Genomic DNA, 26939 nt, shown 5'->3' with positions numbered 1-26939 from the left:
GCGGGGCCACGGCGTTCGCGGGTTCTTATTAACCCCCGCGCCCAGCCGCCATCCTCATCTTCATCTTCATCTTCATCTTCCTCCTCGCCGGTGTGCAGCGCCGCAGCGCGGGTGGGCGGTGGCGGCGGAGTGAGGTAGCGGGCGGTGTGTCGGGGGGGGGACGGTCGCACCGTGGTGTTGCATCATCCGCCGGCGGGGGGGGGTGGGGGGGGAGGAGGTGTCGCGTGGGGTGGCCGTTAGACGATCGTGGTGGCGTGGGGTGGGGTGGGGTGGGGGGGCTGCCTGGGACTCGCCCCGCTGCGGCCCGCGGCGCTGGGGAAGGATGGCGGGCTGGGAGGGTGAATGCCGCGGTTGTACCACGCGGGTGGGCTTTTGGTTTGGGGTTGGGGTCTTTTTTTTTTTTAATGACGAAAAGAGAGGCGCGGGCAGCCTCGGGGCAGGGAGCTGGAGGAGGGAGAGTGGGCTTTTTGCTTCTTATAGAGGCTTGCAAGATGACATCGTTCCTTTTGGTTTTCCCTGTGGGGTTGGCATCAGCCATGAGCCGTGCTTGGCCTGCCATCCATTGTTCTCGTGGGTGCCGTGGCGGTCTCTTGCCGGTGTTTTATTGGCAAGTCTGGCCAAGGCAGAATAAGAAGCTTCGTCAGTTACGCTTTGTTGTATATATTGCCCTTCCTCTGTTAGGAAGGGTCTGAACTTGGCTGAGACGCGTCAGACCTACTTCGAAAGCAACATTAGTACGATAGCAATGTTAGTAATGCCGCTGGCATATTACTGAAGGGGCCATTACTCAAAAGGCAAGCAATTCGTTTTCTATTCTTGCTTGAGTATCTCGTCTTATATGTATTTTTCAGTTTTTTGTTTTTTTTTTTTAATCCTAAAGCCTTTGACCATGGAGGCTTTGGAGTGTTGGGCCCTGTTCCAGCAAAGTTGCTCAGACTGTTTACCCTTTAAACGAGTCTGTTTGCTGAATTGAGGCACGAGAGCTCCATGTTCCACAAAACTTGTGCTGCAGAAAGGAGGGAAACCTCAGAGTACAGAGATAGGCGAAATCTGGGGATTTTATGTCAGAGGAGGAAAGGTGTTTCCTGGGAAACTGAGACCTGCTCAGAACCTGGTATTTCTCAGCAGGAGAATGGCTGTAGTGAGATCACTACCGACAAAGGTTTAGGTGCTAAGTTAGGTCCAGTACTTGGAGCATTTGGACATATCATCCTTTTTGATACTAGTTGGTGGCTTTTTAGTATCCTATCGTGACTCTCAACGTGTGAGTTAACCAGCCTGCTTTCCTGAAGCCAGAGCAGTACGTGGTGGCATTGTGGTTGGTAGCCAGGGTCATGGGGCCCGTGTGCTGGCTCAGGTACGTCACTAATCTGGCCCTGGCAGCATAGTAGGCTGCCAGGATGGCTGGGATGGCCTGGTCTCTGGCTGTTGGCAGGTGCCTGCTGTCTGCATGTGAGATCCATAGGAACCAGACAGGCAGCAGGGTGTACCGTGCCCGCAGTTGCACTCTGGATGCCTGCCAAAAGCTCTACAGATGTAGCCGGAGTGTGTGGCAGCTGGTCTTTCCCACAAAACATGCATCAGTCAGAAAGGCTGATGCCCAGGCAGTGATGACCAGTGGTTCTCTGACAGCCTTTATCAGAGGTCCCTAAGCTAACAAAAGATGTGGTGCCTTGCAGGGGTGGGCACCATAATGCTGGGGAAGGGGAGTTGTGCTTCCACCTGTTTTATAGACCTGGTCAGAAATTGAGGGCAGAGCTCCAACTCCCTCTTTTTGTCGTGCTGGGCAACTTGCTTAATCTCTGACCCTCTGTTATCCTACCTGTAATGCTTCTTTACCTGTACTTGGTGAAGTTGGCAGACCAAGGGCACTGTTAGGCTGTAATGTTGGTCCATCTTTGTGCACTAAGGAGAGGGAACAAGAAGGAGGGAAAGAAATGAAAGCTATTGACTGCAGCAGGTAAAAAGGCAGATAAGGCATTTTCCAGTCTTTTCTCTAGTGCTCCTTGAAGACGTCAGTCTTCACTTGGAAGACTTACCAGGCGAGTCCGGACAGGGTTGGTGTGAACTCAGGAAATGGAGATGTTCGAAGACACCTGCGTTAGGGCTGCATGCACAGCTTCCCTTCTGTGGGGGGAAGGCATACCGACCGCTTTCGTGATTCTGTGTTTCTATGTTTTCGCTGGCTGCTCTCTAGCATAACTGTTGCCATAGTGGTGGAAGCTGTTTTGCTGTTGAAGTTTTAACATCTTTGCAATATTAGAGGCATGAAGAACTGCTCATTTCCTATCAGGAGGCTTATGAGTATGCCGGTCTGGCCTTGAAAGGAAGAGTGATCACTGAGAGGACACGTGTGCTCTTTTCCTGTACAGCAGAAAACAGATAAGAGTTGATTTGTTCCTAGAGCCACAGTGTTGTTAATGCATACCCCAGCTGCTTCAGGTCACTCGATGTCTCCTGACACAGAAGTGATCGGTGCCTGCTATTGAAGAAGAAGGAGGGTGGAGAGGAAAAAAAAAAACAAAACTAACAAAAAACAGAGGGCTGACTGTCTCCCGAATCACTCATAGCTGTAGTGTTTCTGAAAAGTTTCCAAAGGCTGCATGGGTATGGCTACACCGGCTAACCTGTAAAGATCCTAAAGCTCTCTAACACCCTGTGATACTCAGAGCGAGCAGAACAATTAGTTTACTTGTTCTTGGAGTACAGTACTTGCTTAATGTCGAAGTTTCCCATTCTCAGGCTGCAGCATAATGAAATCCTGTATCTCATCTCTTGCTGAGTAGTCAGCCTTTGGGGCATCTTCCTCTGATCCATCTCCTACACCTGCCTTTTAGACATCTTCATTTCTGCTTCAGACAAGAGTCAAGTTAAATAGGTTCTCGCATACATAATATCCTTTAAATGTCTGCATTAGTGCTGATACCATATACTGTAAACAGCCTTAGAAACTGTAGCTCCTAACATATCTATGGAGTGAGTTCAGCTCAGTCTGGTTGGGGATTAATTTCACTTGCTGGCCTTCAGTCCTGATCTGTAGGGGTTGAGAAATAGTTTAGGTCTTGGGTTCCCTGTGGAGATGGATCCGGAGATGTGAGCCTTGCTCCTGAGGCTTTCTGGATCTCAAACCTCTGTCTATGTCCAAGTCCCCTTCGTGACTTAGGTTTAAGTGACTTTGTTCAATGGCCTTTTTGATTTTATCTGCAGATAAAATGGCAGAAGTTAGGCTTTTCTAGTTAGGCTCTGCCCACACCCCCAGCTAGTTACGGGAGTGTTCCCTTTAACAGCAAACTTAAATTCAGGCTGACAGAATATCTTTCCTGAAGATGGGTGACTCTTCCTGCAGCTTTTGTCCCTCAGATTGTTCTGAGCAGTGTTCAGTTGCAGTTGGAGAAGCAGTCACCATTCTCCTGTCCTGTCTTCCCAGCCTGCATTCCCAGAAGTAAGATTGAGAAGAGGGTCAGGCAAGTGAAAAAGTTGCTATCTTCCTCTGTTTTGGTGATTTCTGCTCACCCCCTTTCTTTTGTCCCACAAAGATCTCCGCAGTAGAAAGATTCACCAGCTTCCTATGGCCTGATTTGGACCTGTAGGCGGGATTGTAGGTCTCGGGGGGGAATTTAGATGTCCTAGACTGACCAACTCTGCCCCTGTTTTGCTGAAGGTGCATCATCTAGGGCTGTAGGCACCATTTGAATGCTCTGGGTCACGTGTCAGGCAGCTCATCAGCAACACTGAAGGAGCTTCTAGCCCCATTATTGAAGCTTTGATCAAACATCAGGGTATTGCCATTCCTCTAAACATATGAGAGAGTATCGCAGCTTAGATGAAGGGAATATATATAGCTTTTCCTCTGTTTCTGCTCTTTCTAGTTCAAGAGGTGATGGGTGTTGCTGTTAGTAGATTGTGGATTTTTTGTCTTAGAGTAGAGAAAATGAGATGGTATTGTCTTGCCTGATTTGGAGGGAATCCTCCAAAAGGCAACATTTAAAGAGTCACATTCATTTCTTCCCTTCTGTCAACACAAAGAACAAGCACTTAATTTTTGAAACCTCTGAAACTTTTACTGCAACAAATTTTTCTCCTCAATTTTTGAACCCTCTTGAAGGGCGCTGAGGGTTGGTGATTTCAAGCCTGTTTTTGCACTGCTATTTTATGAGAGCCTAGAAGTTGAACAAAATCCGTTTCCTGTCTATAATCCCTTGCTGCTTTCTTCCTGCATGTTGAAGTGGTTTGATCCTTTGGCAGCAAGGTACCCTTATTAGATGGACTTTGTTAATATTGTCAGCGTTACCTGTGAGCAGAGGCAGCTGGTGTCTATGTCCAGTATTTCATGCCAGCTTTCTGAAGGAGCATGTGGATGTGGCTCATAGGAAGCCTTGCAATTTCTCCAGTATTTTTGCTTTACAAAAAAAAGGGCTGATATTCTGATCTGTGAATTGGGCACCTTCTAGAAATAGAAGTGAAGGCTGCATTTTACTATGGAACTAAAAGTAAACTAATTTCTGGTAACAAAGACTGATTGGTGTTAGATTATGTATATTTATAGGATATTAGCTTTCAGGGACTAGTGTCTCTCAGTTTAGTCCTGGTCAGTAGTCTAGGACAGGATGTAGTCCATCATGGCTTTTGGGCATGTATTAACCTAAATGAAGTAGAATCACATTATTTTGGTGGCACGGAAGTCTTTATATCCAGAAAGAGAATTATTTCAAGCCTTACTCTGGAAAGTTGGCACTTCTAGAGGCCAATTTAAAGGGGGCAGTTTAAATGCCTTGGGCATTTTCTTCAAATCAGCATGTAAGAAAGGAATTGGTGTGCGTAAGGCAGTAGTGATGAGTGGTACATGTTAGCTTGGATGATCAAATGCTAAAGTTCACTGATCCTGTGATTCAAATTATTTTCCAGGGTGTCACCAGACCATCAACTCCGCCTCATCTAAGCTGTATCTGGTTTGTGTGCATTTGTCACAAGAAAGAGGATGAGGCCAGGGACCCTTTCCAGGCCTAGTACAATTCAGTACTGGAAAGAGCTTGAACCTTGCTGCAAAATGGTGATCAGAAAAACAAATATTAGGAAACCTATACACACACACTTTCCAAGACTTTAGCCAGATTTTTGCCGTCAGTGGAAAGGAAGTGGGCAGGCTCTATGAACAACTGGCTGGAGTAGGAGAAATGAACTTAGTGCTTCCATGTTATATTTACTAATTTCTGAAACAAAATGCCTGCTAGAAGGCTTCCTTGCTTCCAGCATCACTACAATTGTGCATGCAACACTAATTCAGTTCGGGTAGGAACTTGTGAGATTTTGGTCTCCTCAAGGGTAGAGAGTTCTCTGCAAGTGTTCCTGTATAAAGCCTTTTCCTAAGTTGTGATGGCGCCATGAAGCCCTTTCACCCTTGGTGTCCCTAGAGGCATGTATACTGTGAACTGGAGTATTTTCTATTACTTTGTGTGGCTTTCAAGCTTATGGAATTGCAGACAGGCCAATAGAAATGTTTTCTGCTTACTTTGCTGGATCTGAGTTGTGGAGGGTAGCACAGAGGGAAGATTAGGTAATGCAGGAAGAACAAGGTCAGACTCTCCATTGATCTTTCTCATACCTCTGCTGCATGATTTTTTTTTTAATCCTGTTTATAAAAGTAATCTTCACTATGTTTTGCAGCTTCTTTTTTCCCCAGTGAAAGTGGGATGTGCCTCTTGCCCCTATGAGAGACTGTTCCTGATATTTTTTCTTTTTCTAACTTGCATGATCTGCAGCTTTGAAGAGGGTTCCAGTCTTGTGACCCACAGTACTTGGCCTCCTGAAGAAAGTCCAATCTACTGTGCCATCACCTTCACCAAAGAACATGGAGAAGTTGATACTGGAAAGGCCTGTTTCTGTGTCTGAGGTACTAATTGGTCCTTAGGCAATACTGTTTGCCTGTCTTTCTGTCACCAGAATTTGGGAAAGCCCTATCTGTTTTCAGAGGGATTTCTAGGTTTTTTTGCTGGAGTGCTGTGGAGGTAGGTGCTATTGAAACCAGTGGCCTTTCTGGAAGAGTTCTCCTTCATGACCACAAGTAGCAATGCAGTCTTTTGGCACCATTTTTTAATTAGTCACCAAGTAGTCTTACTCTGTGCCTCTCTGCTTGGAATGGAGAGGTTTTATTTCAGAGAACTGCTTTTTGGTGTAGGAGGGGTGTCTCCCATGAGACTGGCTAGTCCTGTTTTCTTGATATTTATGGAGGCTAGTTAGAGTAAGCACATGCTTCAGTGTGCTTGAATTATCTTCATATAGGGCACCGTATTGGGCTTGCACTCAGCGTTGCAGTGCAAGATTCTTGTTTCGGCAATAAGGATTTGGCAAGTCAAAATTATGCTGAAATGCTTCCCTATCTTCGCAGTACTATGGAAACATCAACTGACGATAAAATACCCATTTGTTGTGACTTTCTCCATGTAAGGGAAAACCAAAACCGGGACACTTGAGGATGGGATTTGTCTAACTGAGACATCCTATGCTCTCTACCCTAATACCTGCCTCTTGGGTATAGTGACAGGATCTCTTGTAGTCAGTGGCAGAACCTGTTCTTGGGTGTTAAAAGTTACTTGTTGCCATTTCCCCTTTTTGTTTATAGGCAATACTACTCTCTTGAAAATTGCCACCAGGGTAGTTTCTCTTCAGGCTTCCCTCAGAAGAGCTGCAAGCTGAAACACTGGACTGGAAATAGATTTGTTGGTGAAGGAACAGAGACAAGAATAAGGACTTATCAGTAACATGATTTTTAGCTATTGTAGGGGGGGCAATGATGAGAATGGGTGGTTTCCCATGGTGCAGAACTCGAATAACTGATAGCCTCAAAAGATGCTCTGACCTTGTTACGGCAGGGCATACAAATCACTGTTGTTTGTTTTGGGGTTCCTTCCCTCCCCCCCTTTTTTTTCCTGTGGGTTTTTTTTTTTTTCCCCTTTCTCCTACCCCAAGGGTGAAATGCCTATATTTCCTTCCCAGGAGAAGCCAGATACAAACTCATGCCCTCATGCACCTGGCAAATATTTTCTCCCTGGTGGGATGGACAGTGAGAACTGCAAGGCTAATGAGAAGGAAATGGAGTGGATCCGCCCTGATACACCTAGCAAATGCACGTGGAAGCTTGGGAAACCCCTCTCTGCCTCCCCACATCATCATACCACTCTGTAAGTATTACTTTTTGCTGATTTTTCAGTACAGCACTAATCCAGGTCCTCTCCAAACCCCCATGTGGATTTAACAAAAGATGACTGATTTCAATTGATGCTGTTTAGCATGTAGATATGTTGATGCTTCTTAATTTCCATGTGTAAGCAAAGCTAATAACCCAGATTAAGCATATAAGGGGCCTTGCACCAAGGGTATGAAACTACGTGGACTGGAACTAACTTAAAGTAACCTGGCAAGCAGTTCCCTGACTAGTTGAAAGATTGTACTCTTAATGTCTATTGTTTGTAAAATAGCTGACTCTGAACAGTGCTAAGCTCCTTCATGCCAGGGGGAAGTGCAGAGCACTTCACCCTTGCCTCAGCACTTGGCTTGGTATCTGATTAATCCTGGTTTTGGATCAAGGACTTGATGTTTTGTGAGCTTATACCCAATGGACCTTTTTTTTTAACCAAAATACCTAAAAAAACCCCTAGCCGGATTAAAGAGGAGGGAGAAAGCTGACTGAAATAAAAAGCATTGCAAATGCTGTGTTGCTTTTGTGTGACTTGCCTGTGGCTCCTTCCATGAGTACACTGACTTTTTTTTTGTATGTGTACCAGGCCAAAGCCTCTGAAAATCATGCCAAGCATCCTGAATAAAGTTGGCGATACACCCTTGGTGCGAATCAACAAGATTGGGAAGCAGTATGGGCTCAAGTGTGAACTCTGTAAGTACTGCTGCAGGCAGAAAATCAAAATAAGAAACACTGTTTCAGAAACTTGGGCAGTCCTGGTTAGTAGTGTCATGTAACCTGGGCATAGGAGGAGTGCAGGTACCCTGCAGAAAACGGTGAGAAAAATTCCGTATTTTCTTTGGCAGACTTTCAGGTTTTTAGGATTTGGACATCTAAAACATCTTTGAATTTGTACTTCATGAGGGAATTTCTTGTAGCTTTTCCATTTTTGTAGAAAAAATAATACTTTTTCATAGAAAATAATTTTTTAATTTCAAAAAATGTATATGAAGTTTTTGACTGCTTCTCATGTTCAGAGTATTCATCAGTGTGTGCAAAATGCAGATCTGCAGTTACCGCTAAAGATCATTGAAAATGATGAAAGGGATGAAACTGTCAGTGAATGGGTTTTTTGTTTGTGTGGGCTTTTTTTTAAGCCCAACCATACTGGAGATATCAGAGGTTCTGATAAGAGTCATGAAAGGTGGTATTTAACACCAGTGAAGGGATTAGTCCTCGGAGTACTGAAGTGAAAGTGTAGGCTGAACAAGGGATAAACTTCCAGTTTGATCAGAAACTCTTGGCTGGAGAATAAAACAGGGAAGAGGCAAGGCATGGTGGTAGAGTTCTCTTTCCCCTGTGCTATTGCACTGGAAGAGCCCTGGGGCTTTTTATACTAATGACTGGGCTGTAATAAAGAGGAAGGATGAAAGGAGATGTCATATTTTGAGGAGACTGACAGAGTATGGCTTCCTGGTTTCTGTGGCGAGCATCCAGTACCAAACTTGCTGTGGTGTTGAGACCGACAACAGTGGAGATGCTGTGAACTGAATCCCCATCTCTGGTGTTGTAAAATAGGGAGGTGAATTGGGCAGATGTGTTAACAGAGCTGTTCTTGCAGATATGTTAGGAACCAGCAGTGTGGTTAGCAAATGACTGCTGTTTAAGAACTCGGCTTGGTTTCTTTGTTTCCAGTGGCAAAATGTGAGTTCTTCAATGCTGGGGGCAGTGTTAAGGACCGCATCAGCCTGAGGATGGTAGAGGATGCTGAGAAGGCTGGGATCTTGAAGCCTGGGGACACAATCATAGAGCCAACCTCTGGAAACACAGGTAGGAGATGGAGAGACCCTGCAAAGTGTGGGGGAAAATGGTGTGGTAGTTTTCCTGGCAGAGGCGGACTTGAAACTGGAGTGTGGAGGCTGCCTGTGCAAGGAAGAAGGGGGATCTCTTCCTGCCTGCATGGTGTAGGGAGCAGTGCCCTTTCCATCTTGGGACAAGGAACAATTCTGCAGTGTCCTATGCTGACTAGAACAGCTAGGACGGAGGTCTGCTAAATTTGCAGGGGCTCTTTGCTTTAAAAGAAAAGAAGCATTAGGTCAGATTCACTAGGGTCTTTAGGTCCTATTCAGGAATTAAAGTCTGACTGAAATTATTGGAAATCAAGCACCAAAAAACTAGTGGTAATCTGGATCTTTCCCTCCTGTTTGGGAAGTCCCATGGTCCGCGTTCTTACACTCTGTCAGGTGAGGTGGGCCTGGTTTGAGAAACAGCCTTTCCCATGTGGTGCTGCTGAGATTGGAGATAGTAGATAAGCTGCATCCCTACAGCACTAACACAGCTTTGCACACATAAATTTTCAACAGATTCCACTTAGGTCAGCTGCTCTTCCTTGGAGGGCTGGAGGAAGGAACAGTCCTGCTCGTCAGGGGCCAGGGCACAGCATCTGATGATCTGTGCAGGCTGGAGTTAACTCTGGGCTCCTGTGCCATGGCTGTTGTACTTCTGCTAAGCTGCTCTTCTGGTGGGGAGTGAATATACCTGGAATGTTCCCCCTTGAGCTAGTTAAATACAAAATATACTGCCTCCTCTGAGGAGGTTCCTGAGCTGACCTACAAGCTACTTCCTGGCCTGATGTGTTCTGGAGAGGTGTCTTGTCCTCTTCTTAAACTCTTTCCTGGGCACTGTTGCCTTCTGACACAGGCCAGGCAGATCTTTCTGTTCTTTTTATCTAGTTCAGCCTTTGTTAATGGTGGGACTGGGATGATGAGCTGATCTGTGACCAGTTCCCCTGCCTTCAGCAGAAAACTGGGAAGTCATATCTGTTCCCATTTGCTCAGCAGGTGCTCTGTGGGAGGAGCTGTGCAACTGAAGCCCTTGTGACTGTGACCTCTTGTCTGAACAATGGCATGTAGTGGAAAATATCCATACATTGCATTCCTCTAGTATCTGAGGTCATAGTATGACATCCTGCTTTCTGGGTCAGTACCTGATAAATGGTTCTTCTTGCCACAGAATTCTAAAGGTAGAAAGAAGTGAGAACTGAAGGAGGTATAGGACAGTTAGTTCAGAAAGCTGTCTTTTCATTTAAAAGCAAAGGGCAGATAGCAACCTAAGAGTATTGACTTTTGGTCTAGGCTGCTGCTCAGAGCTCCTGGATATGTTAAAATGTGAGAGCTAATGTGTTATATTTTTGTCCTTTCTGCATCCCACTTCTCCCTCAGCCAAAGGCCTGTTTTGATGTTTGCTGCATTTCCAGGTCAGCAGCAGAAAGTACAAAGTATTACAGTTCAGGTCTCAGAATGCTTTTATCATCACAGACCGTAAGGGAGAGTGCTTCTCTTTGGTCTTCGGCCTTAGCGAGGCCTCTGCTGTCTTTTTTTTTTTTTTCCCCCATTTGGCATCCATATTAATATATATAAAATACTGGGAAAAGCTGGTGTTTGGTGGTTTGTGTGGTGTGTGTTTTTTTTTGTTGTGGTTTTTTTTTTTTTTTTAAATTTCTCCTCCCCAGATTACTTGAAGTGTGAGTTAGGCTTCTATTACAGGAACAGTTAAAGATTCCTCCCCCCCCCCCCACCTTATGCAATCCGGCACAATGTAGAAACAGAGCCAGCTTTGAACAAGAAAGTCTCTGTATAGGGTAATCTGCCTGTGAGGCATTGTCACATGCATGTGTTGGTATTGTGCCTGGTACCCAAAACAGCAGGGGAGGTGCCGTGCAGCCCAACCTCAGACACATATCAACTAACTTGATCTGTTTAGCTTATCCAGCAGAGAGGTGATCTGATAACAGGTGTAAGCTTCTCTTCTATGGGGAAGGCACTTCTGAGCTTAGCTCTTCAGGTAGTCAGACAATGACAAGCTGGATGGCAGAAATCAGGCTGGAGGTGCAGAGTTTTAAAGTAGAAATGATGTGTCTGTCTCTAACAGTCAAGGTACTTCACTGTGGTAGCCAGTTTACATAGTGTATTAGAATCTCAATCACACACAGCCTCTAAATCATGTCCTTTTAGAAAGGACTTAGTTTTGGCACATTGCAAACTAGGGATTTAATGCAGAAGGGAGTCAATAGAGGCTCTAAAACTCTCTTCTGACAGTATCAAAATGATTGTTCTAGATGTCATTAGCTTAGAATTCATTCCTTTTCCAAATTACTTCTGTAAAAATGAAGGGTGAGACAGGAGGAAGGTGATATGCATGTGGTAAAGCTAGCAGTTTACACACGTCAAGTTTCCCCACCCTTGACTAAACTTTCTGTTGGCAGTGATCCTCAAAGAACTAGCAGCATCTGTAAATCCTGTTCTCCTCAGTAGCCAGAAACATTCCCTTTACCACTCTTCCAGAGACGCTGTACTCAAGCCTCTGGTGAAAATCTGATTAAAGCCAGGACATGCCAAAGCTAGCATTGTGGGTTTTGTTCTTTGTTGGTCCTCACTGTATGCTCTACATGTCTTTGCTTGCTTCCAGGAATTGGACTGGCCTTGGCTGCAGCAGTGAAGGGTTACCGCTGTATCATTGTGATGCCAGAGAAAATGAGTATGGAGAAGGTCAGATGTGCTTTTATTTTCAAGAATTATAAAATAAGCGTGTTTGCACTAGCAGCATTCCTGGTGCAGATGAGTGCTGTGGCTTTAGCCACAAGATAGGTGTGTTACCTACAAAGATGTAGGCTCTTGGCCTCCAAGTCATTGGCCAGGCAGAGCTCTGCTGAGGGCCTATTGCCAGTGCCCAGAGAAATCCAGGCCTGGCTAGCCATGGACAGAAGCGTGCTTAAGACCTGCCCCCACAACATTGTCGCATGGAAAACTGTCATAACTGTTAAAAACAAATATCAAGGGAACTTGAGATTTACCTAGCACAATGAAGTAGCTACCTGCCCCAGAGTTAGCTGTCACTCACTGAGCAAAGGAGGACAAAGTAAGGCAATGCTGAAGCTTTGAATATTCTTGTTCTGCACTGGGCTGAGCAAGGCCATGAGAGAGCCTGCTGAGCTCCTCAGGTTACTCTGGAGGGGTACTGGCAAGCATCTGAGTTGTGTCACTACAGCAACAAAGGGGAAGGAAAAGCTGCCTGGGTAATGTCCATGTAATTTCACTGTGGAAAGCACAAAACATCCAGCTCTAGAGCAAGCCCCATCCTGCGCTCCACTAGGGTGGTGCTGCACTTACAGCCAAAAGAAGAGTTCCTCTGTGTTGAGGCAACAAATCACTGTCAGCAAAACCACTTATTTCAATTCAAACACTTCCAGTGTTGCAACTGAGAGGCAGCGGCACAAATGAGAACAATGTCCCCTATACCCGTTGCTTGCTCTTACCTGCTCTGGAAGGGGAGTTACCATGTGGCCATTGCCTTGTGCCATGCAGCACCAAAGGCCTCCCCTCTGAAGATGGGCCTTGCCTTAGCTCAGTGTCATAAACGTTCTTGCCCTCCTAGCAGTTGAGTGGTGCATAGGGCCCTGGAGGATCTCCTTTGCTGCCTGTGTCCAAAGGGGGAGGTAAATATACATAGTTTGCACTTAAACATAAAACACTGGGCTATAGCACTCTTGGAGTGCAGAGCATGTGACTGGCATGAGAGGAGATGGCGTTTTGCCTGAATGAAGCTTCTCAATATGTAGTAATAGTCCCTACAGGCCTGACAGCCTAGAATAGAAACAGGAACTTGACATCTAGCTCCCAAGTAAAGATTAGTTGAGACCAAATTAGATCAAGGATTTGGAGCCATGGCTCAGTGATGCGGTGAGGCTGGGGTGCACCAGAACTCCTAAGGAGGCTATTGCAGCCCCAAGTAAAAGGGGAAGATGTTTTCTTTCCCTTGCATCTCAATGAAGTCTCTGTGCTGGGAGAGCAGTTTTGGGTTTTATGACCACTTTTATTTACTACAGGTGGATGTTCTGAGAGCTCTGGGTGCTGAGATTGTGAGGACCCCAACTACTGCCAGATTTGATTCTCCTGAATCTCACGTGGGAGTAGCATGGAGACTGAAAAACGAAATCCCCAATGCACATATACTAGACCAGGTAAGATCCAAAGTGTCAGAGGTGCAGGCAATAGTGTGGGAGGAGGTATTGCAGCCTTGTTCCTTACTGTCCTTGGATGACTAATCGACAGCCTAGGTTTGTGGAGGAAAAGATGTCCCAGGTCTGGAGCTGCCGTTGAGGCATCACAATGCTGTAGGGTAGCAAGCTTTTGTAGTCACTAGAGGGCAGCAATGAGCCGAGGTGTGCAGAAACTGCAAAATGTGTGTGGCTTTCCAACTGAATTGGCAGTCCTGCGTAGAAGAATAGGTGCAAGGGTGTCATGTTCTTAAAACAAACTGTCCCACAGACAGGACAGATAGTGGCATTGGAGGGTGCTGGCACCTTAGAACTGCTCTTAAATTAGGTCACTTAGGAAGGTTGTACCTCCTCTTGGGCATTCTGCCTAGGTCCAGAAAACAAGGAAACAGTCTGGAAATGGTATATGTAGCTGTTGTGGGGCTTGGAGAATGTTTGTCATGTTCTTGTAATGCCTCACAATGTGAATTTTGTTGTCTTTCTTGTCTACTTAATAGTTCTTCTGTCTTTCAATATAGTACCGTAATGCCAGCAACCCACTGGCGCACTATGACACCACAGCTGAAGAGATCCTGCAGCAGTGCGAAGGTATGTTTGCTCTACTACTAATGCCCTCTTCAATGAATCACTAGTATTCTCTTATTGCTAGGTTCTTGGAGAATAGGACTTGAGGTGGTTGAGAAATGCATGGATTTTAATACAGCAAATCTCATACATATGCTGTGTGTCATTAGATAATTAATTTATTTCAGTAGTCATAGTAATGAAATTTTTTCCCCCATTAAAGAGGGGTGCGTTTGTTTTTAGATTCCTCTGCTTGTGACCAGGTGGAGAAAGCAGTGATGCTTAAGTTATCTTAAAAAAAAAACAACCAAAAAACAACAAACCAAACAAAAAAACCCAACCCCAAAACACATAGCTAGAGTGGCATGAAAGAACAGCATTGCTTTCTCTGGTGACAAATACGGAATCATAGAATCACAGAATCATTTAGGTTGGAAAAGACCTTTAAGATCATAGAGTCTAACCACAAACCTACCACTGCCAAGTCCACCACTAAACTATGTCCCTAAGAGCCACATCTACATGTCTTAACACCTTCAGGGCTGGTGACTCAACCACTTCCCTGAGCAGCCTGTACCAATGCTTGACAAACCTTTTGGTGAAGAAATTTTTCCTAATATCCAGTATAAACCTCCCCTGGCGCAAATTGATGCCGTTTCCTCTTGTCCTATTGCTTGTTACCTGGGAGAAGAGACCAACACCCACCTCACTATAACCTCCTTTCAGATAGTTGTAGAGAGCAATAAGGTCTCTCCTCAGCCTTCTCCAGGCTGAACAACCCCACCTCCCTCAGCGGCTCTTCAGAAGACTTGTGCTCCAGACCCTTCACCAGCTTCGTTGCCCTTCTCTGGACACGCTCCAGCACCTCAATATCTTTCCTGTAGTGAGGGGCCCAAAACTGAACACAGTATTTGAGGTGCGGCCTCACCAGTGCTGAGTACAGGGGTACTATCACTCCCCTAGTCCTGCTGGTCACACTATGCCTGATACAAGCCAGGATGCTGTTGGCCGCTTTGGCCACCTGGGCACGCTGCCGGCTCATGTTCAGCCGGTGGTCGACTATCACCTCCAGGTCCTTTTCTGCTGGGCAGCTCTCCAGCCACTCTTCCCCAAGCCTGTAGTGTTGCATGGGGTTGTGTGACCTAAGTGCAGGACCCAGCCCTTAGGGTTTTTTTTTTTACACTCTCAGACCAAATACTTAATATCACTGGAAGCTTCTTCACTTAGGAAGTCGTCAGGAGCACAAACTGCTCTGTGTTGCAGTTGTCACCAGTAAGACCTGTTTGCTCTGCAGGGGTTGCTTTCATGTTAGCTCTACGCAGCCAGGTTGGAGTACCAGAAGTGATTGAGCTGTGGCAGCAGAGAGCTTTAGCTGTGCTAACTCACCCAGCGGAGGAACTGGTGTGAGAGCTATTGGAGGCATTCAGTGTGATGCTTCAGCGTACCATGTAGGCATTTGCCATAGGTGGTAGAATGGTAGAAGGAAGTCTTACAGGAGGCTACTGACCTGCCTTATAAAACAGTACAGTTTCCGATGGGACTTTCTAATAAGAAAACTTGCTATTAAATTCCTTCTCATTAAGGTGAGGGCCATGTGAAGGGTTCTTCCCTGCCCCCCCCAAAATAAAAAAGTAACTAGCCATCCAGAGGATTTGGCTTGTCTTTCTGTGGCAAACTTACTTTAAGTTTGAGTTAAAGTGAGTATACTTTAACAAACTGCCATCCTACAAACTGAGAGTCTAGATGAGTTCTAGATTTAGGCTGCTTGTTTGTATTCACTTTTCCCCATAGGCCAGTCACTGCTCAGTTATTTCTGAGCTTATACCTCTACTTACCAGGGTGTTATTCTTTTGACTGGTAAGCACTGGTTTTTGTGTGTGAATTGGTGTGTGTATTTTTTTATCAGCAAATCTATCATGTAGATGCACCATGGAAACTGTAGGGCGTGACAGAAGAATGCACTATCATACCTGGGCTCACTCTGAGCGCTCATGACCAAAACAGTGTTTTTCACATGAAAATGCAAGTAGTTGCATTAACAGATCTCTCAATGTGTACCTATCCCATGCTCTTGGCACTCATTCAGTAAATTAACTAATATAATGGGCTGCTCATTCTAAGCTAAATAATGAATTATCTACATCAGCAAATACAGTAACAGGAAAACTACAGGTGTCAGCTGTATGGGCCACCTCCAGCTCTCTCCAAAGTACCACAAATTGGTGCTTTGCCAGGCCACTCGATGGGCATTTCAAAACCCTTGTTGAAGTAAATGGGGATTGAGCAAAGTGGTCTCAAGGTAGGTCTCATATCACGGCTCTTGGGAAACCAAGAGCCTTATCTGGCCCATTTTTGTTAAAGAAAGTCCATACTTAAACCTAAGTCGGTTTTTAATCCATCATTCTGGGGGAGATTTCACAACTGCCTTCTATCCTTTACCTTTAAACAGGGAAGATAGACATGCTGGTGGCTGGAGCTGGCACAGGAGGTACTATCACTGGCATCTCCAGAAAGCTAAAGGAGAAGTGTCCAGATTGCAAAGTAAGTGGCAAGCCTAAAACATTTTTCTTTAGCAGTGTGAACCTCAAACTGCTCCACTTGGCATGTCCCATTCCTTGCAAGCCTGCCCTGGGTCTCTATGGGAAGCTCTTGGATGTTCTTAGAAGGTAGTTCTGAGCAGCAGAGAAAGGCTTTCAGACTGTCTGAAATCATCGTGCTCTGGTCTCACTGGTGACCAGAGTTTGGGTTTGGCTCAGATGAAAACTGGCCCTTGGATCCCTTCATGGGGTGTCTGAGAAACTTCCTTCTCTGATGTGTACTGCAGCCTTCTGTTTCCTCTCTGACTGCGCCTTTACTAACTTGTCTGGAGCTGCTGAGTTTTTACCAAATGAAATTTTCTCTGCACACACCAACCTGTGTGTCTACCTGTGTGCTGTGTTAGATTTCCTCACAGAAGTTGGTATCATGTTTCAGTCATTAATATTTTCCTACATAGGCAGGGAGTGGTAAACAAAATAAAACTTATCTGCTTACACTTGGCACAAAATGTGTTGGCTGTAATGATGCCTGACATACGCACGAGGACACTCTTGTCTTGGGGAAACCCTGTCTTCTGTTTAAACCAAGCAAAACCCATGTAGAAGATGTGGTGCCCCTCACTTGGTGTCCACAGCCTGAGGAGGCAGGATGGATTGCCAAGGGGCCAGAAGCAGCAAAGCATTTTGCTCACAGGGGAGGTGAACGTTGCCAGGAAGAAATGAATAGGAGACTAAGCTGCTGTTAGCTTGGCTGTGTGTACAGCCGGTGTGACACCTACAGCTGTAATGAGGCCAGCGCTCATGACTAAATAGCTGTGTTCTCAAAAGCAGTGTGTTATGGTAGCCAAAGTGGAAACTGCTTCTCCAGATTATAGGTGTTGATCCTGAAGGCTCCATCCTTGCTACACCAGAAGAACTGAACAAGACTGACAAGACAATGTATGAAGTGGAAGGAATTGGATATGATTTTGTCCCCACAGTGTTGGATAGATCTGTAAGTCATGCTTCTTGGTTTACTGCTCTTTGCCCTCTGTTGGGGTGCAGAAGTGAGGTGAAAGGAGGAGGAAATACTTGGAAGTATTTCTCTGAGCTGAAAGGGGAGGGCTATTACACAGAAATATTCCTGTTCTCTCCATAAGCAAAAGCAGTCCTCAGAAGGCTTCTGCACCTGCCACATTTGTTTTACAGTGCTAAGTGGAAATGCTGGGCGCATATAACATTTTCCTAGGACAGAGTACTTTTTTTTTTTTTTTTTTAAACCCAACCCCTCCTGGCCAAAACTCATATGAGTATGTCCTGAGCAGAGTCTGTGTCCCTGGGAAGCCCTCCAAGAGGGGAGGAAACTGATGCTTTTTGTGGCTGTCTCACATCAGCCTGCTCTCACAGAGAGGTTTCGATAAAGAACCTGTTGTGCTAATGTGATCGACTTACCTTGGCAAAAAAAAGGCATTTGGAGGATGGAAGCCCAGGCACGTGGCTCAGTAGGGCAGCTGATACCTCAAAGAGCATGTGTTGAATTCACACTAGTTGTGTAGCTTCCCTATCTCTCCTCATTTAAACAGACCCTTCTTTCTGTCTTCCTGCCCCTTCCCAGGCTGTGGACCAGTGGTACAAGAGCAATGATGAGGAGTCGTTTGCTTTCGCACGCATGCTGATCCGAGAGGAAGGACTGCTGTGTGGTAAGAGCAGATGCGAATCCTTTCTCTTAATAATATGTGGGAGGCTGAAGCATTGTACAGGTCAGGGAGACCTCCTTCCACTTCAGACGATGTATTCCTCACCTTGGCCTCCTCTACTGCCTCTCCATTCTTTCTCATTTCACTTATGGTTTGACAGTTTTGCCTCTGATCTGCATTTTTCCAGGTGGCAGCTCGGGCAGTGCCATGTCTGTAGCTGTGAAGGCAGCCAAAGAGCTGAAGGAAGGGCAGCGCTGTGTTGTCATCCTCCCTGACTCTGTCAGGAACTACATGTAAGAACCTGCTTGTTTTCTCCCTGGGAAAGGATGAGGCAGTCCCTCAAACCTCCTTACAGCAGTGGCAAGTTGAATATGTATTTCTTAGCAACCAGTTACCAAAACAAGGAATATGTTCGGGGCACAATTTCTGAGGTATCTAGAAAGGGCCTGACATGACGTAGAAAGAAGCTTAGCCCTCTGAAAGCTGAGCTCCTACCTGTGTCTGACTTCAGTATATAGCTATCACTGGTTAGCATCTTTCACAGGAGAAGGCTTGCTTTCACTGTTTTATTTATTGGGGACCATTGGTATTACCTCATTCCTGGAAGAGTCCCTGTAAGGCTGTCCACTGTCTCTTCCTGTGTCAACAGCAGAACACAGTGCTACTGTAGCAGCAGCCAGCGTTGGGGTCAGTTTGCAGGTGGAAGCGTAAGGGCTTTGAGCTGTACTGAAAAGTTGTTTCTCTCGTACCACATTGAAACATATCCCAAAAGATGATGTTTTTAGCTGTGTTTCATGACTTCTGTTGCATCCAACACAATATTAGATGACTAGAAACTGCCCGTAGACATTGCCTATGTACAGGTCGGCACTTTTCCATTCCAGGCTATATGTCTATTGTATTGCAAGGGACTGATGTAGTTGAAGCTTCGTTTCCTATGAGATTCCTTGTTCTTCCTATGAGTATTTCTTCTCAATGTCCCTGGCTGGTAAGCTTGGATGGCAAACGGCAGTATATTTTCAATTATGCTTTAGTTGTTAGTGGTAGTGAGCTGTAAACAGATGCCTCTGCCTGCTATTAGTTTTGTTGTCAGACGTTCAGCCTGCTAATGAGCTTTTTACTTCCTGATGCTTTCCAGGTCCAAGTTCTTGAGTGACAAATGGATGTTTCAGAAAGGGTTCATGAAAGAAGAAGACCTTGTCAAAAAACCTTGGTAAGTGTGTCAGATCCATTTGGCTTTTCGTAAGTCTATTCAATCGTCTTTATGGCAGTTGCTAATTTAAAACTAATTTCAGTTTGTACTGCTTTGAGTTAGCTAATCTTTCATGCTATTGTGTTGATGTATAATTGGAGCTATTAATCAAATCTGCTTAAACTAGTTTGTTTATTTCTTTGAGTTGCATAGCAGCAGAAGAAAACTTGGTACTTAATGATTATTTTTTTTTTGTGAAAAGGGTTGTACCTGAAATAAAAAAAGTAGTATCTAAAGAACCCTTCCGAGATCAGAGTTCTTGAGTGCAAACCACTGCAAGTCTACATAGGTGGAGGGGGATCTTCCCTAAATTGCTGCCTATAATGACTGTAGATATGGCTAACTTTTTTAGTATGAGCCCAAAATTTCCTGTGTAAGATATAAATAATGAAACTAGGGAGGTTAGTACTCTCCCCTATCTAATCTTAGAAAGTAGGTGAAATGAGGAAAAGAGTTTTGGTCTTAAAGCCTTCTCACACTTGAGTGACTTCCTGATATTGGTGAGAAAACTTGAAAGCCTTGAAGCTTTACTGACTCTGGCTGAATCCTAGCTCTTCCTTGCAGCCTTTTGTCATTCCTCAGTGTTGAAGGCCACTGTACATGAGCAACTGGTTCCATTCTCTCCATAAGAGTTGCATGGGATTGGTTTTTATTTCATCCCCAGGTGGTGGAACATCAGTGTTCAGGAACTAAGCCTCTCTGCTCCCCTGACTGTGCTTCCAACTGTTACCTGTGCAAAGACTGTTGAAATTCTCCGGGAGAAGGGATTCGACCAGGTACCAGTTGTTGATGAATCTGGGTATGTCCACATATGTCACTATTCATCCATATGTATCATTTCCCTCACCAGCTCCCAATGGATGCTTCTAAATGCTTACTAGAAGTATAATATCCTCTCACTCATCTTTCTTCAGTTATAGTAACACAGTTCAGAAATGTTGCCTTAAACACACCAATGCTGGACTTAATATGTTATCATGCCAGACTGTCCTGCCCTTCACATAATAAGCTTCTCATTATTATTATGATAGATTTACTCAGTGTGTCTATGTAGGATAATTTCATTGTTTTTTATAATAACTGTTTAACAAAGCAAAGAATCATATTTAAAACAAACAGCCCTAAACCTACTCATCTCCACTGCAGTTCTCACCCAGTTTCTTTAGAACACTGCATTATAGTCCAATATTGTAGTGACCCCCATAAGCCGTGTCCCCAGCAAGCTGGTATGCCTTATTAGCCTTGTAGGTCTCTTGTAGGACAGGCTGAATAATGAAGAGTTGCTCAGTTACTCTCCAGTTACAGTGCTAACTCACAGGATTAATTGTTGCAGGTCCTTGCAACATCCTTGCAGGGAGAAGGGGAATAAGCAAAATTGAGGCAAGCGTGTCTCTGGCCCTGTTGCACCTTTCAAAAGGACAGATGAGGGTGTAAAACAATGAAGTTGTGCTTTTCAAAAGCCCTCTCATTACCAGAAGCTCTTCAGTTGCAAGAACTAGAGGTAGAGCCTGATGCTCAGAAGGGCCAGAATCCAAGTGTAACATCAATAATGTTGCTTTATACCATGAAGCGGTTGAACTGACTTCTCCACGCTGGCTGAGAGTGGATGCTTTTATCTACAGGAACGCCTGAGGTTTTTGTGTTGTTTAGCCTTATCTTCTCTCTCTCATTACCCAGGGTGATTTTGGGCATGGTTACCCTGGGTAACATGCTTTCTTCACTGCTTGCTGGAAAAGTTCAGCCTTCTGACGAAGTCCGCAAAGTAATCTACAAGCAATTTAAACAGGTAAGCAGGTATATTCTACAACTCCTAGATGTCTGGTTTAAAGTACTACTGTAGGTGTCCTAACGCTTCTGTGGCATCAGGTTGAGTAAGGTTTACCTGGGACCATACAGAGTAGCTGTTACTGAGCACGCACGTGCTCTAAATCTTGTCCTCAGTAGCTCCTAGGTTTGTGTGTGGTTCTATATTGTGCTGTTCCATTACTTCAACAGGCTTTCTTCTAGCGTGCTTGTCCTCTCCTCCTTCCCTGAAAACCCTGGCACGAATCTGGGCAATGGAAGTATCCCAGGGAAGAGACAGGGAGATATTGAAAAAACTCTTCTAAGTAATTTCTGTGTAGACTAAAAGCAAGCAACTGTTTGCCTTTTGTATCAGATGCCTTGCTGAAACAGCGGGGTGGCTGCTGAAAGCTGATGTTGTCAAGATATGTGAATTTTGGTGTTAGCCAGTTTAAGCTGTCCATCCAATGTCGTGTGCCAAGATACCACAACTTCCCTGCTGTATGGGTGCCTTTCTAAAATATATAAGTATTGTTGCTGTTGCTCCACTTCTCTTACAGAAAGAGGATTTTGATTTTAACATGGAATGCTTGACCTTGTTTTCGCCAGGCTTTTAGTTTCAACACTGTCTCCTAGTAGATGAGGTGCTGTACTCTGGAAGTATGGGTAATGCTTCTGTTCAGTCTACAAACTACCAAGGCCCTGAGGTTGAGAAAGGATGCTAGGTCTTTATAGAGAAATGTAAATATATTTTTTCCTTCCCAGACAGATAATCGAGCATCAGGTGGAAATGTGGTGCGTAACAAAACTGCTTAGTTCATGTTCTCCCTCACTGGATACCTTAAGAGTTTCTGGGGCTGGTGGTATGCAATCATTTCTGTAGCTGCACTGGTGTTAGCTGTAGTAGCCGGTTCTCTGCACTTCTGAGGTTGTGGCTTTTTCCCATGGGCAGCTTGAAGTTTTTCATGCTTCTTTAGTAAAGAACAGCTTAACCGTTTCTTTTCTCTTTAGTTCTGACTTTTTCTTGGTGGAGGATGGAAAGGGAGTGACACAAAAGTGGTGCCATTGCTAGCATGCTAACTAAAAGCATCATTCATTGGTTGTGTTCCATTTGAAATGAAGATTTAATGGAGAAACATGGTTAAATGCACATAACCTCAGAAGTATTGTGTATTTTGCTTTTCTTACCAATTTAGTCAAGCTTATTTGGCTTGTTTACTGGTGAAATTGTGAAAATGGATCATATGTGTCACTGAAATGACTTAGGATATCCTACAGTTAGGATCTGTACCACAGCATGCATCAAGAAGAGGTCAGCTTAGCCTGTGACTACCAAGGCAAAGCTACCTTTTGGCAACACAGGAAGCTCTCTTTGACGTGAGCGCCACAATTATTTTGTGGCTATCTCTTAGAGTTGAAGAGTAATGGTTATAGCTTTTTTTTTTTTTAAAAGTCTCCAGCAGGATAGTACTTTAAGGCTTTGAAACACTAGTCACAGGAGAACTTGCCAATCCAAACAAGTCCTGTGTGTTAGAGGGGAGGGGGGCCATTCTTGTGGAGTGAAACATTAGCTCCAGTGGTTTTGGGTCTCTTTACCCCTTCTTCCCCAATGGATCCTTGCATTAACTACTAACATCTGCTAGGTGTGGAGCAGACATAGCCTTAAGCAGACTTCTTACCTTCCTTTAACAGAAAATAGAGCTGGGACATGGTCTCTGAGACTTTCTTGTTACTGTACCTAGTGTTTAATTGTTAGCCTGTTCCCTGGTGTGGTTTTTGGTTAGTGTCCTAAACCATTTAGCACTCTGCTAAACAACACAAGGCCTGGTGCCCTCAGCATCCCTGGTGGACCAGAACCTACTTCTGGGGAAAGAGAGAATTTAGTTGTAGGGCTGTAAGCTGTGCCATGTCACTTGCCCTTAGAGCCAGAGAAGCAGTCCCAGTCAGGTGTAGTATAGTAGCATGTGCGTAGGATAATTGCCTTAAGGACTTAGGAAGTTTAAAAAAAGTGCCTAAATGTGGGAATACTCATGGGCAAAATTTTTAGGGAGCTTGAATGAGCAGTAGCGAGACAGGTGAAAACTCCATGGGAGTTCTGTACAATTTCCCTTAAGCATTTCAAAACATGTTTATGTCTTCATAGTTGTCCCAGTGCTGCCTATGGGCTGCTTGTCCTGGTCACCTTTAGCCTACTCAGTCCCTGAAGACAGGTCTATTGGTTATACACAATCAGATGGCATGGGGCTCTACCCCTTCAGTGAGCTTTGAACTTGAGTTCACAAGTTAGGCTTTGCATGTACGTTTGCACAAAACTGCTTGTCGGTGGTGGTGACTGATAGTTGACTCGATGTGACAGCAGGTCCAGATTTCCCCCCCATCCCTTGCCTGGTCCACAAGCTTAAGGATTGATGCTTCAGTATGTGCTATAGCCTGCTGGTCCCTTAAACACAGGCTGCTGGGAATCCTTTTGATCTCTTCTAACTCACAGTAAGGAGACGAGAGCTCTGTGTTCTGGTGCAGCCCAGCTGCTGTGGCATTTATTCCTCAGTCACAAGCCGAGCTCACCACAGGATAAAGGCTTTTTTAATCTGTGGTGCAAGACCTTTCTTTGCTGTAAATTCCCTTAATCCCCTTTAATGAAAGTATGTCAGATGGTGAGTGCTGCTGTTACCTGGGGAGAGTCACCCGGGTAATAGACCTGTTGCTGCTGCTTAATATGTTAAAGCATGTAGAAAGAAAAGTGTTTTATATATTCTTTCAAACAGTTCCAGGGGGTGATTAGCTAAGTATTTCAGAAGGATCTGTATTCTTTCTGCAGAGTCAACACAGGGTGCTTTCTTGCTTAGTCTTAGCAAAGTTGAACTTTTCTTAAAATGAATTCTTAATTCTCAGTTCCTCGATTTGTACTTGAATACAGTGTTAGCTGAGCAATCGTCACCCTTGGTTTTGTTTTTGGCTTGTTTGGGCTTTTCTCTTCCTCTATTTCCTTTGCAGATCATATTCACTTCCACAATTATTTTCAGTCTGATTAATTCACTTTTCCCCAGTCTTGCTAGAGTAAAAACACCAAGTATAATGAGATTTGTGGTAACTTCTTTTGTTAGACACATGGAACACGTGACCTTCTTCCATCATTAAGATTTTTCAGATACTCAGTATGTTCAGTATATTCATTATGTTTACAGAATCAGAATTAATAACTTCATATAATGCTTAATTTTTTTGTTCTGTTTTCTTGGAAATCAGAAACAAACAAAACTGATCTTTTTATTTGGCCTTGATTTGTTAGTGTTTTATGGTACTTCAGATGGGAGCAGTATATAAATGCTGCTGTATTGTTTTTAATACTGCATGAAGTATATGGGCATTATTGACCACTGAACATAAAAGTACTCTTTCATTTAAGTTTTATAACTCTCTCCTCAGATTAACCTGAAGGACAACTTGGGTAAACTCTCTCATATCCTGGAAATAGACCACTTTGCTCTAGTGGTTCATGAACAAATTCAATGTGAGTATGATATACTGTGCCTTTTAGAGGTAATCTTTGAGTGGTAACAAGAAGCAAGTACAGTTGTGAGTGTGTAAACAAGTTCTGAAGAAGCCAAATCCTCTTTCTGTGTATGTAACTATGTGCTACTAACACTTAGTAAGACACTAGCACTGTAATTTTCGTGGAGTAAATGTTAAATCCATTAATAACCCCACATACTGTGGTGACCTGCTTTTGTAGCAAGTTACTGCTCAGACCTGAGTGCCTGAGTCTAGTCTGCTGTACAGTGGCTTTGTTAGTAGCAGTAAGCCAATGAATAAGCTCCTGCAGTACAACTGATCTCCGCTGCTTCCTACTCCAGTCATACCACTTCCAGCAGTTCCATAACAATGAGCGTCCCAGGTTAACTGCACTTCAATTTTCTGCCTTTCTAAAGCAAAACCTTTATTACAACTTCATAAAGTTTAGTAAGATCTAGATGTCAACACTGACATCACCATCTCAAGGCAGCTTAATATTTCTTTTTCCTCTTTATTTCATTTACACTAACTTACTCCCCTTCACTTGATGTTTTTCCACCAAACTCTTTCCTTCGTTCTTCTCTTTACACTGCTTTCTTTATGAACTGGAAATAACTAAATAAATTTTCAAAGCTAGGGTATATCACTGTTATATATTAATAATATTTTTTCTTCCTGTTTTATCTTCCTTATAGCAGGCAGCTTGCAAAATTACAAGCACTGAGAAACTAGACTAAAAACCATATTAAGACTCACCAGATAGATTTATCTGACAGCTACCTAAATTATAACTATAAATGAAGAATAGTCATCAAATCTGGGCTTGTTCCTGATAATCTCCGAAAGGATATGCTCTTGACTCTGTGCTGACTATTTATAAACCTAGAATCTCACTGGAAGCTTGCAGTGGAACAAAGATTGAATAAATTAAAAGTCCAGGGCAATCCAGCTGGCTGAACAAACTGAGTATATGAGTAGGCTCAACATCTCAATACAGCCAGACTTTGGGAACAGGGAACTTAGACCATGGATGAAGGGCCAGAGGTCACTTGGCCCCTTAGTTCCCAGGTCAAAGGCTTATGTGCACAATGAAAAATCACATGAACCTGTGCTCTCAATGCAGCAATGATTAGGTGGTTAATAAGTTTTTTGGATAGAGATGGGAAAATGTTGTATTGTTATTTTTGTACTAGTTCTGTATTTGACGGAATAGGAAGGATGGTGCGGTAGGAAGAGGTAGCGTTGCATGTCTTCCCCTAGTGGCCCCTGGTTCAAACAGGATAATGTCAGTTTGGAGCTGCTTCAAGTAGAGCCACAGAAACTAATGTATGAGGAAAATATGCTTTATAACAGAGGATTTGGTTTGAATTGTCATGTCAAGAAACAGAAATCTGGTGGGCCCTTACCCTTCCTTCCATAATGTTTCAGTTCCTCTACCCTTTTTGTTGAGGAGCCTTTCTGAAATGAAAATCATTGCCAGTTCCTGTGTGATTGTTGGTCAAGATGCCATTTGGATTCCCCCTCAGTGTACAAGGGTTGTCAGTGATGACCAGCTCCACCACCAGGCCCCGACACGTGGAGCTGGGATGGCTTGGCACCTGCCTTTACAAACAGCGCCATTAAAACCAAGTGGGATGGTGTGGTTTTGTGCCTCCTAAAGCCGGAATCCCCTCATTGTTTTTGTGCAGATCACACTGACGGTTTCGCCACTAAGCGGCAAATGGTGTTTGGCATCGTTACAGCCATCGACCTGCTTAACTTTGTGACTGCACGAGAACGGGAAAGGAAGTCCAGCTAAAGTCAAGTAACAATGTGGAGCCTCTTCAACAACATTTCACAATCTCCAACAAAAAATCAGGTTTATTTCTTAAGTAGAATGGTCTGTCCTTAGGTTGTTGAGGTTTTTTATTTTGTTTGTTTGTTTTAAAATCTGAAAATAAGCAGTTAGCTATCCTGGTGTCAGCTACACAGCCAGTGCATTTTGCTGTATTGGAAAGCTTCAGTGGACTTGTTTCTTAATCAGGTTACACAATATTTCTTATTGAGACAATTTATTTTTTTACCTATAGATTATATATATAAATGTAAAAATATTGCCTAAATTAACTGGTATGTTCCTTACTTGTTATGTCTAAAGTCTGGCTTTCCAAAACATTGTTTCAGATTCATAAAATGTGTTGAAATAAAGTGTTACTGAAGCAGAGGCGCAAGAGAGCTCTGGAAAGTTTGGGCTGCTTTTTTGTTGTTTTTTTGGTGCAAGGGTGTAAAGTTAGATAATACCTGTGAGAGGACAAAAATGGGACTGAGGCATGGAGAGAAGAAAGTGTGGGTATTCCTGTTGGTGACATCAGTGTAAAAGATGAGGGAATCCTGAGGGCTGGAGTTG

At 44.1% G+C, this 26939-nt stretch overlaps 1 protein-coding gene across 2 annotated transcripts; it reads left to right on the top strand.

The window, feature by feature from the left end:
• On the top strand, positions 1 to 26767 carry LOC104041759 (cystathionine beta-synthase-like protein). Of its 2 annotated transcripts, none has more exons than XM_064472552.1 (17): positions 1 to 134; positions 5760 to 5890; positions 6994 to 7178; positions 7782 to 7888; positions 8870 to 9004; positions 11642 to 11721; positions 13059 to 13193; positions 13748 to 13817; positions 16243 to 16334; positions 17199 to 17324; positions 17925 to 18009; positions 18194 to 18299; positions 19145 to 19219; positions 19923 to 20057; positions 20936 to 21044; positions 24467 to 24551; positions 26242 to 26767. In XM_064472552.1, exons 2-17 carry the CDS (start codon positions 5849 to 5851, stop codon positions 26349 to 26351), a joined length of 1677 nt encoding a protein of 558 aa, XP_064328622.1. In that variant the 5' UTR covers positions 1 to 134; positions 5760 to 5848; the 3' UTR covers positions 26352 to 26767. The 2 variants fall into 2 exon arrangements, with proteins under 2 accessions (XP_064328622.1, XP_064328625.1); XM_064472555.1 differs by lacking the exon at positions 1 to 134 and adding an exon at positions 771 to 794.
• Positions 26768 to 26939: the final 172 nt, after the last annotated feature.

The sequence above is a fragment of the Phalacrocorax carbo genome, chromosome 1, assembly GCF_963921805.1.
Source record: "Phalacrocorax carbo chromosome 1, bPhaCar2.1, whole genome shotgun sequence".
NCBI lineage: Eukaryota > Metazoa > Chordata > Aves > Suliformes > Phalacrocoracidae > Phalacrocorax > Phalacrocorax carbo.
This window is presented reverse-complemented; position numbering and strand designations above follow the sequence as displayed.